Source organism: Salminus brasiliensis, chromosome 24, assembly GCF_030463535.1.
Source record: "Salminus brasiliensis chromosome 24, fSalBra1.hap2, whole genome shotgun sequence".
Classification (NCBI taxonomy): domain Eukaryota; kingdom Metazoa; phylum Chordata; class Actinopteri; order Characiformes; family Bryconidae; genus Salminus; species Salminus brasiliensis.
In genome coordinates this window covers 2,402,249-2,421,225 of record NC_132901.1, presented here as the reverse complement: position 1 = coordinate 2,421,225, position 18,977 = coordinate 2,402,249, and the positions used below count along the sequence as shown (strand labels likewise).

At 44.1% G+C, this 18,977-nt stretch overlaps 1 protein-coding gene across 3 annotated transcripts; it reads right to left on the bottom strand.

Annotated features, from left to right (window-relative positions):
• Positions 1-1,735: 1,735 nt before the first annotated feature.
• On the bottom strand, positions 1,736-11,584 carry casp3a (caspase 3, apoptosis-related cysteine peptidase a). 3 transcript variants are annotated; one of them, XM_072669705.1, is made up of 7 exons: positions 11,465-11,584; positions 10,756-10,980; positions 9,713-9,855; positions 7,857-7,985; positions 7,171-7,346; positions 6,338-6,452; positions 1,736-5,926 (listed from the first exon to the last, which is right to left on the bottom strand). In XM_072669705.1, exons 2-7 carry the CDS (start codon positions 10,827-10,829, stop codon positions 5,697-5,699), a joined length of 867 nt encoding a protein of 288 aa, XP_072525806.1. In that variant the 5' UTR covers positions 10,830-10,980; positions 11,465-11,584; the 3' UTR covers positions 1,736-5,696. The 3 variants fall into 3 exon arrangements, with proteins under 3 accessions (XP_072525806.1, XP_072525807.1, XP_072525808.1); XM_072669706.1 differs by lacking the exon at positions 11,465-11,584 and adding an exon at positions 11,310-11,383; XM_072669707.1 differs by lacking the exon at positions 11,465-11,584 and adding an exon at positions 11,287-11,371.
• Between the last annotated feature and the right edge of the window lie 7,393 nt (positions 11,585-18,977).

The following is an 18,977-nucleotide window of genomic DNA, read 5'->3' as shown; positions in this document are numbered from 1 at the left end:
AGAAGGTTTTTTCCTCCTCCTGTAAAGCTGATTTAACGATACAAGGTTCTCGCAAAACTTCGAGATCATTCATACGTTCAGCAAATATGTCCGAAGTTGAAGTCACTACAGAGTTTCACTATTTAAAAAATGTAAACTAGCTAAATGTGATTAGCTAAGAATAGGTGATTTCAGAAAAGATGTAATCTTTCTGAAAGAATTCTTGAAGAAACTGTTAGTATGCAATTTGTTGGGTATTAAGTTTTGTTGTATACTTGTTGTCATATGTTAAAATATGTAATTAAAAAATTATTATTAATAATATTATTATTATTTTTTTTTTTTTTTTTTTTTTGTTTTGTACATTGCTATATTTTAAATCAGACCCATAACCGAGTAAAAACAAATAATGTAAATAAAGAAATGCAAGAAAACAGTGTTGTTCCATGTTTCTGAGGTTGGACCAGAGAAAAGAATCCTCACCTGAGAAGGTCTTCCGGGTTTGACAGGCACTAGAGGGCGCTCCCGAGCGAGGGCAAAATGCACGGGTTAATAAGTGTTTCAGTGCTGCAACCAGATTTTTCAGAGCTTTTGTGTGATAAGACATCATGTTTTAAGCAAAAATGAACAGTAAACTTAGACTGTATGAAGCACAACTCTGGAAACGTGTTGCCACACGCCTTATAACCCTTAAATCTTGTAGCCGGAAGCTTCAGGTGGAAAAATGTCTCCTCATGATGATTCATATTCATACCTTGGATTTTTTCTCCAGGCTCTCTAATATAGGTAAGGCTATAGTCTTACCTTCCGGGGAGTTTTTGGAGCGTTCTACAATTCACTCTGGTTTCACTCCAGGACGCTTCAATCAGATGGAAAACGCCGTCCATCGAGGTTTCAGCTCCAATATTTCACAAGAGTGATGGATACAACTCCTGAACCTTGATATCCACTAGCTTAATATCTCTACAGTCTTGTAGCCACAAGCTTTATAACCCTTGGTTTTTTATACCCACAAGCCTTATAACCATTGGATCTTGTAGCCACAAGCCTTTGGAGCATTTTTGGAGCGTTCTGCAGTTTGGACGGCGTTTTCCATCTGATTGAAGCGTCCTGGAGTGAAAACAGAGTGAATTGTAGAACGCTCCAAAAACTCCCCGGAAGGTAAGACTATAGCCTTACCTATATTAGAGAGCCTGGAGGAAAAAAAAACTTTGGTTCCCTTGGTAGCCACAAGCTTCATAACCCTTAAATCTTGTAGCCAGAAGCTTCAGGTGGAAAATGTCTCCTCATGATGATTCATATTCACACCTTGGATTTTTCCTCCAGGCTCTCTAATATAGGTAAGGCTATAGTCTTACCTTCCGGGGAGTTTTTGGAGCGTTCTACAATTCACTCTGTTTTCACTCCAGGACGCTTCAATCAGATGGAAAACGCCATCCAAACTGCAGAAAGCTCCAAAAATGCTCCAAAGGCTTGTGGCTACAAGATCCAATGGTTCCAAAAACTCCCCGGAAGGTAAGACTATAGCCTTACCTATATTAGAGAGCCTGGAGAAAAAATCCAAGGTGTGAATATGAATCATCATGAGGAGACATTTTCCACCTGAAGCTTCCGGCTACTCAGGAGTCCTCTTTCTAAGACTCAGGAGTTAATAACCCTAAAAATCACTTATAATTTTATTATAATATAGTAATATATAGTCTCATTAGCTACTGATAGTCCTGAGCAAGCCCCCATAGACACTCCAACACAAAGCTGACACAAAGTAATGCCGTTTATTCATTATAGAAACACAGAGCATTTGTGATGAGATCAAGTAAATACAGTGCAAGAACATCCTCAAGAAACCAGAGCAAACCGCCGATCACTGTTCTGCCGACGGCTGCTGGTATCCTCAGGCAACAGTGTGAGGGTATAGCCATACCCCACATCCTCAAACGACTCAATCAACGATCAGCATGGCTCAGTAAGGGTCACTTGAGGTCCCGTCTGATTGTTCTAGGGCAGCGTTCGTCCGAAGTGGGGGCCTGGAGGGACCACAGCAGCGGTGCAGAGCTTGGGTGCTCTCCAGTAAACCTGAATCAGCTCGGATATCCCTTTCTGAGAGGTTCACGTCATCAAAAACAGCCCTAACTGACCATTTCTTGACCTCTTGATATCCCTTTAGAATTAACCACACTGTCCCTTTAAACTCCATATATGCAAATGAGCTCCGTTCTGATTGCCCAGCCTGTACTACGATCATTCCTGAAGCAGTCCAGGCTAAAAAGCTCCTGTTGTGAGGTTGGGCGTTTTGCAGGCCCTGTCTAGTCATGGTAACAGCGCCAGGGCCTGATGCTCCCACCACCATGTTTAACAGCTGGCAGAGTGATCTTAGGGTTGAACGCCTCGAGAAGGCTTTTCCTTTGGCCGTTAGTTTAGCTTAACTTCCCAGAACCTCTCTTTCTCTCTCAGAATTAAACAAACCACGCCTTACAGACTAACATATGCAAATGAGCTTTGTTCTGATTGGTGTATTTCCTCAAGAATAGCACCTGATTGTAGAAACGTTAAGAATCCCATTTCCCTTTATAGGTTCGTTGTGTAGTTCGACATCAAAAACAGCCCTAATTGAACAATCTTATCCCTTAAAATTTAACCAGACTGTCCCTTTAAAAACAAAATATGCAAATGAGCTCCACTCTGATTGGCCACCATGTACTACGCCATCACCGTGCTCAACATTTGGTACAGCGATCTTGAGGTTGAACTTCTCCAGTCCGACTCCATGTTTGTCAAAACCTTTCTTTATCTAATAGAATTAAACAAACCATGCCTTTAAGATTAACATATGCAAATGAGCTTTGTACTGATTGGAGCATTTTCTCAGGAATAGCACCTTAGATCTCTCAAGAATATCATTCCCACCTAACATTGCTCTAGGTTAATTCACCAAAAACTGTCAGACTGTCCCTTTAAGAGCTGTATATGCAAATGAGCTCCATTCTGATTGGCCGCCCTGTTTTGTGCCTCTCATTCCAGAAGCAATCCGGGCTGAAAAAGCTCCTTTTAACAGCTGCTATTGTAAGATTGAGCAATTTACAGGCCCTGTCTGTTCATGGTACATCCCAGATAGCCAGAGGCTGACGCTCCCACCCCCATGTTTAACAGCTGGTCAGCTGACTCTACGATTGTCCTTGAGAAGGCTTTTCCTTTGTGTAGGTTCATTTACCCAGACCTCATTTTCTCTCCTAGCCCTAAAGGCATGGTTTGTTTTCATTCAAACATATGCAAATGAGCTCTGTTCTGATTGGCTACCCTGCACCATGCTTTACTCCAGACTGGGCCTTTTCTTTGGGAATTCTGAAGCCCACATCCTAAGACACTTCCATGAATCCAGCCCCTGCCCTAGCTCACCGAACGCCTTAGCTAGTCTATAAACTCTCGACTGTATGAATATCGGTCGCATTATAAACTGCATAGCTCTATTCAGGTCAGGCTTAGCTAATTTTGCTTAGTCCCTGATTCTGAAACTACAGTGTGAACCCAGTTGCCAGGTTGTCGCTGTCCAGTGCTGAAAGGTATAACGTATGATTACATCATGCAGACAGTTATAAAACTTTAGAAATCTCCCTTTTAGTGAAAAACCAAAAGCATGAATCTCAAAGTGAGTCGCAGTTGAGCGTCGTCTCCTTCGAGACTCGAATCCGCTGTAGCTATGTAACAGTATCCCATGTAAACGGGGCGCTAGGTTGCTCGCCCAAAGCTTGGCTCAGTTCCAAATTAATTTGACAACCGTCCTGTACGGGCTCCGCCCACAAATGTGCTCTGTAGCTGCTGCTGAAGCTGTGAGGTCTGACCTTTTACAGGCCCTGTAGCCAGCAAAAAGACTATTACCTATGGCTATGATACCACTACCACCACCATGTTTAACAGCTGGTACAGTGTTTCTGGGCTTAAAGGCGTCAGCGGTACTCGTGCATCTGAAAAAACAAAAACAACGACACATCCTCCACTAATCTGACTTACTCTAGAAGGAGGCTCAGGAGGCCCAGAGCCCAAGGTCAAGTGTGTCCAGCAAGGGAAAGAGCTGAGGTGCACTGCTATTGGGCAGTGCTATATAGGGCTAGGAAGCCTTGATTAAAGAAGTAGCTAACAAACATTTTTTGAAATGTTTTACAAAATTACAGTCATTGAAGTGTAGACGAAATGAAGGAATGACCCCAGAAGGTTAGAGCTGGAGCTACAAGGCTAACACGGCTAACAAACACTGGAAGTCAATGGTCACCTACATCTTTTTCTCAGGTCATCCTGTGTCCTAAGCCACACTGACCGGTCTGCCCACCCTTAACAAAGACCTGGACACCGGTCTGACCTGGCTAAGATTAGCGTACGGGCGACTATTGACTTGTACTGTTAGCAACATAGCTCATTAGCCTCACAGCTCCAGTTTGAATCGTAAGAAAACGTCAACCACCAGAAACGGCTTGTTTGGCCGATTTCATCCAAGTGGAAAAGTGGGTCAATTTGACCTTCTGCTAAACTAATCCCTTCAGCTGCCCTATAACGCGTACCTGTTGGCTGGCCATTTTATCAGAAACACCAACCATCCTGAAGACGCACCATGTCGTTATACAACTACTCACTACAGTAACCAGTCAGTGGCTGCAGATACAACAGCAGGGTAGGGGTTTCCAATAAAGTGGCCACAACTGTGCAAAGCCAAAAGTTCAAAATGGTCCACCACCCAAACCGGTGGTGGTATCTGGTCAGCGGGGGTGGGTGGGGTTTCTACAGTGGTGGACAGTGAAATGTGCTTTCCTTGATTTAGATGTGTGGTGTGGTCAGATTCAGCCCAGAATGGACAAACTGACCATATGAAATATTGACGAAGGATCTAAAAATATGGGTGAAAAGCAAAAAACACACAACTCTTGATGAGCAAAGCCAAAAAAATTAAAAAAATTAATAATAATTGATCAGCCATAACATTAGTACCACCCGCCTAATATTGAGTAGATCCCCCTTCATATCTGAGCATTGGAGACATGGTCCACATGGACTCCGCAAGACCACTGAGGGTCCCTGAAGAAGTCCTGAGGTTGTGAGGTGGGCGGGACCTCGAGCATCAATCGTCAATTGCCGGTTCATCGGTTGCCCTTTCCTGGAGTACTGGCCTGATGTTTTGGAGATGTTCTGACCCAGTCTGACTCGTCTAGAACATCACAGTCTGGTGTCTCACGGTTCACTTGCTCCCTAATAAGCCCATCCCTTTTTGGGAGCCACTGCAGATTAAGAGGGTCAAGGTTTCTCCCTTTAGCGGTCAGTGGTGTTAATGTTATGGCTGATCGGTGTACAGTCTGGGACCACCACCTCCACCACATGTGGGTATTTCCAGAAGTGGGGATTTGACCAGTTAGTTGAATATCATGACAGTTTAAGACAGTAGCTGCCTGAAATTTCACCACGTTCCTCACGTGGCTCCATTTCGAGGTTTGATCAAACAACCTGCCAAATCCCACTTCTAGAAAACCAATTCCACACCTGGAGATTTTGGGTCAAGACCACAATCAGGGATTTGTGAGGAGTCTACTGTAATAGGAGGCCAAATGTCGGAAGTTTCCGGACGTTTTTTGGATACCGGGAGCCTTAAATCTCTTGTTCTTCGGGCGGCTGCCGGAGCTGCCCGTGGTGCTGAAATCCCTGATTGTGGCCTTACTTGAGGGGATCGCATCCCCTCAAGAAGTAAAGTACATCTCCTTGGTCAGCATGGACACGATGCAAGGAATCTGCTTCTTGGCGTCGAAGCCCGGAGCATTGGAGGCGGACTCGAAGTCCACCGCCACCTTGTAGTTGACCCTGGTCATGATCTGCAGGAGCTCCAGCTCTCTGCCGTACTTGCTGATCATCTCACACAGAGACTGCATGAACCAGGAGCCGGTCATGGTGTTCCTCCACGAGTAGTAACCTGCATCAAAGATAAGGAAGGGGGTTGGACCAAATCAGGCTGTGCACTGACCAGGCCTGGGAGAGTTGTACGCTATACGGACAAAAGTATTGGGACGCCTGACTGAATCACTCTAAAAATCAAGTGTAATAAATAAAGAGTTGATCATGTATTTGTTGGGATGACTGTCTCTACTGTCCAGGGACGACTTTGTACTCGATTTTGGAGAAGCATTGCTGCGAGGATTTGATTGCATTCAGGATGTTGGATGATGATGATGCTGATGATCACCATCCATCATTCCAGAGAACACAGTTCTTCCACTCACTAGGTTTGGCCCTATTGTATTGGCAGTACTTCTCTACAGGGACTAGACTAGCTGTGTGTGTGTGTGTCCACAAACATTTGGACATATAGTGCATGTCTGTCTACCTGGTGCTGTAGAATAGGCGTAGAGGAAATCGGCCTCCACTGGGATCTTCACAGGCGAGCCATCTGGGTTATTGTCCATCTCGATGCCCGCGTCCAGGTCAGTCCCCCTGCAGGCCTGCCGACACAGACGCATTCAAAGGTTATGCAGTGGCAAGACGCAAGTGATGCAGCTGTTCGAACCCCTGCACCGCCTGCTGCCCCCTACGATTCCCCAGATCCTAGAAGTCAAAGGTGTTCAAGTCCAAGCGTCTCACAAGTCCAAACGTTCTCACTAGCCATGAATGCTTTGCCTGAGAAGACAACTGTGTCCCCGCCGGTCATCAACGTCCCTCCCTCCTTTAGCACATGAACTCAAGAAGCTGCCGGACCGAAGAGAGACAGCCTACGGTCAAATAGAGTGGTTTGACCACCAGAGGCATGTTTTGAACCAGAGGCATGTTTGGAAGAGTCGAGAGAGATGAGGCATTAGACCCCTAGAACACTGTACCAGCTGTTAAGCCTGGTGGTGGGAGCATCATGCTCCGAGGTTGTACCTGAGGCATATCATGGGCAATATTTATAAAATTTACATAAAGCATGTGAGGCACCTTATAAAGCAATTTATGCAAATGCATTCGGTAGCTCATGAACTGACGCTTGCCCTTCTAGGCTGGGTTTGAGGGGGTTGAGCAGCAAGTGCACGGCTCCCCCTGCTGGCCAGGATGCACTTAGCTTCAAAATGAGCGAATTAAACATGAATTTTGTATGGTTCTTTTTATTTTTTTTATCTCTGTCTATGATCACGGCATGGGTTCGTCCCGGAACCCCACCCCTGGATACCAGGATGCACCCACCTGTATGAAGAAGAGCTTGGGTTTGCCCACCAGCGACGTGCAGCGGTCTCCTCTGAACAGGCTGGTTAAAGCCTTCAGCTCCAGCGGTCCATCCGTCCCGAAAAACACGCCTTCGTCTCCGTGACTCAGCAGCACGCACACCAGCGACGCACAGCGGCTGTGGTCGTCCTTGGCGACTGCGTGAAGAAGCGACACATCACTCGGTCACTCGGTTACAGGTCTACCACTGCTCAATGCTAGTGGGTGGTCCTCACACCCCTCTATAGCCCACGCCCAGGCTGATGTTGCTCTGCTCTACAGAGTCCTAATGTATTGGCAGCACTTCTCTGCAGCAATGGGTGTAGATTGAATGCATTCATTAAAAAGGGTGTCCATAAGTATTTGGACGTGCATTGAATTGATTTCAGTTGGAAAAGCCCCAAAGGTGAATGTGTTAATGAGTTTTAAGGGTTAATAAGAACAGCCTGAGGAACGGCATAAGGCCGCTGGACCGGTTTTGCGGAGAGCCCTGGCTGTGTGTCTACAGTAAACAGTAAGGTGGAGAGGGTGGAGGTCAGTACAGGCCTCGTCCTGTTTCAGCCTCATTACCAGCCATGTCACGAGCTGATGGCTCTGACAGCCACATGCCTAAGCAGCGAGGTGGCGGCCCCTTGTAGCTCAGGTATGGGAGTGGATTTAGGCCTCACCTGCAGTTAGAACCTGCTTAATCTGATCCACCGTCTGGTCGTTGAACACCTTCACCTTGTAGCCCAGCTTCCCGAAGGCTTTCATGGCGTTGCCAGCGTCCACGTCCGTCCCGTTGCGCTGATTCATGCCTTTGGAAGAAACCCAGAAAACGCCCGGATCACTCACAGGAAGGCGGAGACCAGACTAGACGGTTCCAGGACTTTACTTCATCCACTCTTCCATCCACCCACTCATTCATCCATTCATTCACTCACTCACTAATCCATCTACCCACCCACTCATCCATATATACATCCATCCACCCGTCCTTATATCCATCCACCCACTCGTCCATATATACATCCATCCACTCGTCCTTATATCCATCCACCCACTCGTCCATATATACATCCATCCACTCGTCCTTATATCCATCCACCCACTCGTCCATATATACATCCATCCACTCGTCCTTATATCCATCCACCCACTCGTCCATATATACATCCATCCACTCGTCCTTATATCCATCCACCCACTCGTCCATATATACATCCATCCACTCGTCCTTATATCCATCCACCCACTCGTCCATATATACATCCACCCACTCGTCCATATATCCATCCACCCACTCGTCCATATATCCATCCACCCACTCGTCCATATATCCATCCACCCACCCACCCGTCCATATATCCATCCACCCACTCGTCCATATATCCATCCATCCACCCACCCACTCGTCCATATACCCATCCACCCACTCGTCCATATATCCACCCACTCGTCCATATATCCATCCATCCACCCACCCACTCGTCCATATACCCACCCACCCACTCGTCCATATACCCACCCACCCACTCGTCCATATACCCATCCATCCACTCGTCCTTATATCCATCCACCCACTCGTCCATATATCCATCCACCCACTCGTCCATATATCCACCCACTCGTCCATATACCCATCCACCCACTCGTCCATATACCCATCCACCCACTCGTCCATATATCCATCCACCCACTCGTCCATATATCCACCCACTCGTCCATATATCCATCCATCCACCCACCCACCCGTCCATATATCCATCCACCCACTCGTCCATATATCCACCCACCCACTCGTCCATATATCCACCCACTCGTCCATATACCCATCCACCCACCCACCCACTCGTCCATATACCCATCCATCCACCCACCCACTCGTCCATATACCCATCCATCCACCCACCCACTCGTCCATATACCCACTCACCCACCCACCCACCCACTCGTCCATATACCCACCCACCCACTCGTCCATATATCCACCCACTCGTCCATATACCCACCCACCCACTCGTCCATATACCCATCCATCCACCCACCCACCCGTCCATATACCCATCCATCCACCCACCCACCCACTCGTCCATATATCCACCCACTCGTCCATATACCCACCCACCCACTCGTCCATATACCCATCCATCCACCCACCCACTCGTCCATATACCCATCCATCCACCCACCCACTCGTCCATATACCCACTCACCCACCCACCCACTCGTCCATATACCCATCCATCCACCCGTCCATATACCCACCCACCCACTCGTCCATATACCCATCCATCCACCCACCCACTCGTCCATATACCCATCCATCCACCCACCCACTCATCCTTATATCTATCCATCCACTCATCCATCCACCCAGTCCAACAGTCCAACCGACAGTCAGTAGCAGCTCTCCATGAACACCATAGGAAAAAGATCAGGGGGTCTGATAATAAAAACTCAGCAACCCTAGTTAATATCTATGCGTGTGTTGTCATATCTGTCTGTTATGATGGGTTTGTGTGGGTGTGGTGGACAGCGGTACCGGTACTCCTGTGGAAGTTCTTGTTGTTGATGATGATGCAGTGGCCGATGCTGGGGAAGTTCAGGCTGTATCTGAAGCTGTGGGAGTGACCCTTCGCGTCCACCTGCATGGGCTCCCCTCCTCCCGCCTCAGCCTTACCAGCACTGCAATTTAATCATACATATAAATCATATATACACACACACACACACATCCAAAAAACCCAAAGCAATGTAAATTACTCTGGAGTAACCATAGCAACAGTAGCATAAGTATCAGTACTATTCTGATGAATCCATAGCTAAAAATGTATTTTTTAATCACTGGAATGTTATAGCAGTGTATCCATAGCAACAGTAAAACGGTTGTCAAGTTATTTTTTTTCTGGTGTATCTATAGCAACAGTAGTTAAAATAATATTCAGGTGCATTCATAACAACAGCATTTTAAATGAACACTATTCTGGTGTAGCCATAGCAACGACTTTTAAATGTATACTATTCTGGTGAATACAGCGCACCTGTATTTGGGTGTATCCGCAGCAATAATCATTAAATGATTCATAAACTATTTGGTTATGTGTATCCATAGCAACAGCGGTTAAAATGAACACTGTACTCTGGTGTATCCATAGCAATAATCGTTAATGTAATTTTATCCTTGTAATAGTGGCCATAGCAACAGCATTTTAAATGAAAACTATTCTGCTGTATTCATAGCAACAGTAGTCTGATGTATCCACAACAACAACAGTTAAAATAATATTCAGGTGCATCCATAGCAACAGCAATTTAAATGAACACTACGCTGGTGTATTCATAGCAACAATAGTAAAATAATATCCTGAAGTATCCACAGCAACGGCAGTTAAATGAACACTATTCTGTTGTCTCCATAGCAACAGCAGTATGGTGTATCCATAGCAACAGCAATTTAAATGAACACTACGCTGGTGTATTCATAGCAACTATAGTACAATAATATCCTGTAGTATCCACAGCAACGGCAGTTACATGAACACTATTCTGCTGTCTCCATAGCAACAGCAGGCAGGCTGGTCTTACTCTGGGGTGTCCGCCTGTCTCGCGTCCACGGCGTCCCCGTTCGCGGGCTCCTTGCTGTCCGCGTGCTCAGACATGGTGTTGAAGGAGGCGGTGTCCCCTCAGGGTGGGGTTACAGGAGGGGCTGCGGGGACACTGTGAGCGGCCAAACCCTCCGACTGTCCACCGCGGTCACTGCCCGCACGTGTCCGGTGTGTCTCCTTTGTTTGCGCGATCAGCCAATCAGAGCTGCCCGACGGGAAAACAACAGGAGTGACGTCAGCGAACAAAAGCGAAACCGTTATTATTATTAATACCAATATTAATATGAACAGCATATTAATAATAATAACGACAATATGCTCTATTATCAGCAGTTCTGGATTAATAAAAACAGTTTGTTAATAAAACAGCTGAGCAGCACGACTCTCCCTGAAGCAGCGAGCTGTTAGCTAAACGTCTGAATTAATATCCCTTCATATTATTATTATTATTATTAATATTATTATTATTAACCAGTTACGAACATCATGAGCAACACAGCTAACAAACGACCTGCGAATATTCAGGAAACAAACCCCGGGAGGGAGCCGAGCCGAGCCGGCCGAGCCTCCTTTGTTTGAGCCGAGAGGGAGAAGCTAAGCTAAGCTAAGCTAAGCTAACCAGCACCAGCACCAGCACCAGCCCAGCCCAGCCCAGTACACACTGCCCGGCCCGGCGGCGCATCACTCACCCTCTACACCCGGGACCGGTCGGCTGGACAAGGGCGGCGGAACCGAGCAGCTACTGCGGAAATCTGAGCTTAGCTGGAGCCACAGAACCCAGGAAGCTTGAACCGCGAACTCACCCACAGAACTACATTACCCACAGTCCTTAGAAACCTAGCTGCGGCACTCTCGCGCCCTCAGGTGGCCACAAACAGACATGGCGCTTTACAGAGTTGCCCAATATCCGCAGACCAGAACACCACAAGCCTGCAGCTCAGTACAGCACTTCAGGCACACAAACAAACAAACACTGCGCTTTTACACAGAGTTTGGTCTAATATTCTCCTTCCATGATAATAATTTACATATTTTTTAGGGGCGGATTGTCAAAAAACTAGTAAAAGTCTCTCGATAACTAAAGCTGTGACACAGTAAAACACAACGACTGGAATATGATGTCTGTGGAACAGGTTACGGCATTAAATATCCACTATGAATTATTAAGTATCCACTATGAATTATCCAATATCTACTATGAATTATTCAATATCTACTGTACATCATTCAGTATCTACTATAAATTATTCAGTATCTACTACAATTTATTCAATATCCACTATGAATGATTAAATATCCATTATGAATTATCCAATATCTACTATGAATTCTTCAATATCTACTGTACATCATTCAGTATCTCTTATAAATTATTCAGTATCTACTACAAATTACTCAGAATCCACTATGAATTATTTAGTATCTACTATGAATTATTCAGTATCCACTATGAATTACTCAGTATCTACTGTAAATTATTCAGTATCCACTATGAATTCTTCAATATCTACTGTTTTTTATTCAGTATCCACTATGAATTATTCAGTATCTACTATGAATTCTTAAATACCTACTGTACATCATTCAGTATCCACTATAAATTATTCAGTATATACTACAAATTACTCAGTATCCACTATGAGTTATCCAGTATCTACTATGAATTATCCAGTATCTACTATGAATTATTCAGTATCTACTATGAATTATTCAGTATCCAATAGAAATGATTCACAGTGGGCAAAAACACAGTTCAACCTACTGTAGGTCCAGCCTCCCCAGGCTGAGCTGTTCTTGCTCTAAGCCTTGTGGTGGGACTCATGCTTGCCTGTATTACTTCACGTTGGTGGTGTAGGATTAGGACAGGTATCAGGTGTTCCACAGTGGCATGTCTGTGGTTCAGGTCTGTGGTTCAGGAAGGTTCCTTAACCTGCTCACACCTCTTACCCTGAAAGAAAACTGAAACCACTGTAGGTTTCACTCTGGGTTAACTCTCGTTCTTCTCCACTCACTGGGAGAGGGAAGGTCTGAGTGAATTCATTAGCATTAGCATGATCACTGCTGCTTTCAGTTTGACCTGCTGTCCCGGCAGTAAGGGTGAGTACCGTTTTAGGTACGTTTGTTTAGCTGGTTTTAACTGCTTGGCATATTTTTTTTCCATCTGTGAGACGAGAGAGAGAACAAGATAAAAAAAATCATAGCCATGAGTTAGTAAGGCGTGGGAACAAGATAAATAAGTCGAGATCAATACAAGATCAATCAATTGGGGCCATGACTTAGTAAAGTGTGGGAACAAGATAAATAAATCATAGCCATGGCTTAGTAAGGCGTGGGAACAAGATAAATAAGTCGAGATCAATACAAGATAAATAAATTGTGGCCATGACTAAGGTGTGGAAACAAGATCTCATTGTGGCTTAGTAAGGTGTTAAGAACGAGTTAAGTCGTGGCTTACTAAGGTGTGGGAACAAGATGATTAAATCATGGCGACAGCGAGGTCTTATCTTTTACAACTTAATGATCTCGTTCCCCTTATCTCTTTCTCGTGCCTCACTAAGTTGTGGCCACGCTTTAGGATCTCACCTTACTAAGCCACAACGAGATCTTGTTCCCACACCTTATTAAGACATGGCCATGACTTAATTATTTTGTTCCCTTGCCTTATCTCGTTCCCACGCCTTACTAAGTCATGGCTCTGACTTAATTATCTCATTCCCACACCTTATCTCGTTCCTGCACCTCACAAACTTGTGGCTACAACTTAGGATCACGTTCCCACCTTATTAAGCCACAACAAGATCTTGTACCCACGCCTTATTAAGTCGTGGCCATGACTTAACTATCTTGTTCCTGTGCCTCATCTCGCTGGGGCATTATGGGAAATGTAGTGACTTTGGGTGGCATGTCCCCTGTCTCCAACAGGTGAAAGGATGCGTCGTCCAGCTCTCCTCATCTACGCATATGTCATCTGCATGTTTCCATCCCATGTCTCTGGAGACACCTGTCCCTCCCCTCATGGGATAAAGTGTGTGGAGGACTGCCAGCTGAGTGAGAGCGGGTATAACTGTCAGGCGATGACAGAAGAAGGAAAGCGTCTCACCCTGCACTGCTCTCCAGAGAGCAGCCTGGACGACAGCCAGGAACACGAGCACACCTCTCTGTATTGTGATATAGACGACGAGTACCACTGGTGCCAGGTGGACGGGGACAAACCCCTGTACCTCCACCACTACACTTACACCTATGGAGAGGTGTGTGACGATACCTGCGGCAAGAATGGAAACAACTACTTCTGGTGCAGTACCAAAAAGGGCTGGGACTACTGCTCGGCGGCGGAGAACGTAGATTACCAAGGCTACGCCGGCCGAGAAGAACATGGTGAGGCCAAGACACTGCATCCGAACCGGCTAAACGTTTCTAGGGCTGAAAACACTGAAATCTTAAGTTGGACTGACCATGCCAGTTACTGGAGTAACATAGTGGGTGGTGTCCTCAAACTGATTGTTCATTGGCTATTGTCCTGGTTGATCCAAGAAAGTACCAGCCAAGGTTTAGGGAAACGTCTGTTGAGCAAAAGGCAAGCTGATGATGGCGAGATCATTGATACCATAACAGATAAAGGAAATTGTGTGGAGGTCAGGTTTATTGCACATGTAGACCTTCGAACAATAGCAGACGGCAGCTTTTGGAGAAGTGAGATAAGGAACATAATTGCATTATGGGACAACAGTGTTTTGAGAAACCAGCCCAAGTCTGGGTTGATCTCCTTAGGCGATCTCCGCATTGATCTACAGGGGCTGGTTAACAGGGGTAATCAGCGCTACTATAACCTACAAATCCAGCTGAATGTCCACCGCAACCACGGGGAGAGCACCACAGTGGCCCAGATCCTCATACCCGAGGAGCCTGAAATTCCAACCAGATACGTCCGTAGAGCCTTTCTGGAGAGTTTCCGCCGTCGGGCCAAGGTTACTGTGGAGGTAAAGCATGTAAATCAGTGCAAGAGACAGAAGAAGAAGAAAGCAAAAGGTTAAAGACACTAATCAGCCTATATTTTTATTCCCGTATAACTCACTGTTCCATTAATATAGAATATAGTAATAATATAAGCATATATATATGTTATATATAGAAATAGAAATATATACATAGAAATATGATAAATGGCCATATTAGCACCAAGCATCGATATCACATGTATTTGAAAATGTTGTGCATATATTAAATACGTATATATTTTATATATATACCCTAATGATACAGTTATGCATACAATAGATGTATACAGTATGTATGTATATATTGTAATCATGTCTTTTACATATTGGATTTATATATTTTATACATCGGACACACACATTATATACGAGTGAAATAATTGAAAAGATTTGTGATGGGTAGGTACATCACTACATGTGTGCACATTTATATGGAGTAAACTAATAAATATGATATAATAAACTGTAGTACATATATAGGAGTCAATAGGAGTCCAGGAACTGTGGCTTCTCCACTCAGACAGTGCTAAATATGAAGTCATGGCAACCTGTGTCCATGTCTATTGGACATGCACGTCCCTATTTGGACACAGGAGCGGTTCTGCCTAATGACGTAATGCACTGATACAGTCAGATCACACTCATTGATGAACAGCACGGTAATATTTGAATGAAGTGACTTCAGAACAATGGAGGCCAAGAACCGAACGTGGTCTTAATTTTATTAATGCAAATCCAACAGCAGAAGTGTAGACCGCCAACGCAGCATGTGTCTGTGGAGGGAAAGATGACATGCAGTACGTACAGGGTTCTCCATTAAACATATATACACATCTATGAGCATGTATACAGGGTTCTCCATTAATCATATATACATGTCTATGAGCATGTATACAGGGTTCTCCATTAATCATATATACACGTCTATGAGCATGTATACAGGGTTCTCCATTAATCATATATACACATCTATAAGCATGTATACGGGGTTCTCCATTAAACATATATAAACGTCTATGAGCATGTATACAGGGTTCTCCATTAAACATATATAAACATCTATAAGCATGTATACAGGGTTTTCTATTAAACATATGTAAACGTCTAGAGCATGTATACAGGGTTCTCCATTAAACATATATACACATCTATGAGCATGTATACGGGGTCCTCCATTATAGATATATAAACATTTATGACCATGTATACAGGGTTCTCCATTAAAGATATATAAACATCTATGAGCATGTATACGGGGTCCTCCATTAAAGATATATAAACATCTATGAGCATGTATACAGGGTTCTCCATTAATCATATATACACATCTATGAGCATGTATAAAGGGTTCTCCTTTAATCATATATACATATATATGAGCATGTATACAGGGTTCTCCATTAAACATGTATACACATCTATGAGCATGTATACAGGGTTCTTCTCTAAACATAAATAAACATCTATGAGAATGTATACAGGGTTCTCCATTAATCATATATACACATCTATGAGCAAGTATACAGGGTTCTCCATTAATCATATATAAACATCTATGAGCATGTATACAGGGTTCTCCATTAATCATATATACACATCTATGAGCATGTATACAGGGTTCTCCATTAATCATATATAAGCATCCATAAGCATGTATGCAGTGTTCTCCATTAAACATATATAAACATCTATAAGCATGCATACAGGGTTCTCCATTAAACATATATAGGCATATATACAGGGTTCTCCTTTAAACGTATGTAAGCATTCATTCAGTGTTCGTCTTTAAACACACACATATGTATATATATATATATATATATATATATATATATATATATATATATATATATATATATATATATGTATCTATATACATATACACACACACACACATATATATATATACACACATGTATATATATACTAATATACTTTATATATGCTAATATAATTCAGTGTTCTCTTTTAAACACACACACATATATATGTATAATATATATATATATATATATATATATATATATATATATATATATATATATATATACATATGTGTGTGTGTTTAAAGAAGAACACTGAATTATATTAGCATATATACAGTTTTGTCTTTTAATCAAATATAGGCATATAGACAGAGTTCTTCTTTAAATGTATTTAGGCAAATGTACAGTACCGTGCGCCCTGAATTCAAATACCTGTAGTGGTCGGGCTCTCGAACAATGCTGTGTTCACTGTGTGATCTGTGGGTCGTTACTGATATCTGATTTCACCTGCTAATTAAATACAGGGACACAGAGGAGCGTCCACACAGCGCTCCTGTGCAGAGGTCAGGTGAGTAAACCCCTCCATATACATTCATGTACAGAATGTACTGATATTATAATAATAATTGATCTATATATATATATAATTATTGTTGCTATGGGTGTTTTGGTTTTTGTGAATGTGAATTTGGACCTTTGTTCCTCACATGGGGTCAAACTTCTAGACGAACGGACCAATAGAAATGCTCGAAACTGACCTGAAATACAAAATCTGTTTTCCTTTGACTTCCATTGAAAGCTAAGAGTTTTTTTCCTCCTCCTACAAAATATAAACAATAATAAAAAAAAGCTCACTTCCTCGTTCTCCTCCTCCACCCATTCTCCTTCTTCTCCATCCTCTCCTGTCCTTCTGAGCAGAGCTGAAATGGCGCGAAAACCAGCATTCCTCGCCATCGCAGCGTTCCTCACATTGGCCACATGCTTCCCGCCGTGGCCAGCAGTCAGCGCCAGGGTCTCCTACACCCTCCGCGGGACCAAATGTGCGGAGGACTGCAGACTGTACGGAAGCGAGTACAAGTGCAGGACACTTATGGAAGACGGCAGGACGGACATCCAACTCTGCTCTCCGCAGAAGGGCCTGGACGTCGCATCCAAGCTGGGCCACTCCACTGACGACCGTGACATCAAGTACAGCGTCCACAGCAAGAAAATGATGAGGGAAGGGGACAAGGAGGAAGAGTGCAAGGAAGTCAGCTTTGTCCTGAATCCTGATGCCAACATAGCAGAAGGACGAGGCTTCGAGGAAGAGGTCGAAGAAATAGTCAATCGTTGGAATTGGCACTTGAGCGACAGGATAAAGTCCAACCTGGTCACGACGGACGGCCTCCGTATTGATTTGCAGAATCTTCCGTATGTAAAATCTATGGGCGACCGCCAATTCTACAACCTCCAAATCCAGGTGAATGAGAAGCGCCAGAACAGTAAGAAGAGCACCACACTGTCCCAGATCTTCCTGCCTGTGGATGAAGTAGTTCCTCTGAAAATAGTCCGTGAGGCCTTTTTAATGAGCTTTAAAAAAAAGGCAGGGGTTTTTATTAAAGTGATGAAAAAAGAAGAAATAAAGGCATGTGAGGAGGCGAAGAAAAAGAAGAAGCCGAGAGGCTGATGATAAATCATCATCATCATCATCATCATCATCATTGGTTTTTGACATTTTGCTTTATTGTTGGATAAAAATGCAATAAAAGCACAATGACAGTCTACAGACGCTCTGTCCTGATTACTGTCCAGTACCCTGATATCAACATTCTTGCATTTGGGTCAATACATGCACAAGCGAATATGCCAACAGGCTCATGTGGGGCTCACATGGTTGGGTTCCCCCAGGTGGGTTCCCCCAGGTAGGCATGGGCTCTGAGTGGGTTTGTACTTGTGTGCAGACCCATCGTTACAGCCCACCTTAATCTCTCATGGGTCCCATCTAGGCCTCGTTTGCAGTGTACAACCCATACAGAGCCTGAGTTTAACCTCTCTTGGTCCTATCTTGGTCCCAAACCACCAGTAAACACACCAGCATGTCCCAAACATGGCCTAATCAGGCTCGAGTAGACGGTAGGTTGGCCTTCCTAGGGAACCTTGTTTATTTATAGGGCAGATGTTCTGCAGTACCGTGACCAAGATCCAGCTCAGGACCAAAAGCTGGTCTTTGAGGGTCAAGGTGGTTGAAAAGCTGGTCATCCCTATACCCTATAAGTTGGTTGACCAGTTTTTATCTGCTTTTAAACTGCTTTCATTTCAGTTTGATGGTCAAGATTGTCATTCTGCTGGACCAGTGTGGCCACCTTGGACATGCTGCTCAACCAGCTTGGACTGTCTAGCTGGTAGACCAGCAAAACCATCAACCTCTACCCTATTATACCCAAGAGCTAGTAGTAAGT

Bases quoted from the DNA above. Each gene is read 5' to 3' on its own strand.
- casp3a (XM_072669705.1), bottom strand. From the start codon at position 10,829: ATGTCTGAGCACGCGGACAGCAAGGAGCCCGCGAACGGGGACGCCGTG. The intron at 7,347-7,856 runs GTGAGGCCTAAA...TTCTTCACGCAG, and splicing joins TAAGCAGGTTCTAACTGCAG to TCGCCAAGGACGACCACAGC. The intron at 5,927-6,337 runs GTAGACAGACAT...TCTTTGATGCAG, and splicing joins CGCCTATTCTACAGCACCAG to GTTACTACTCGTGGAGGAAC.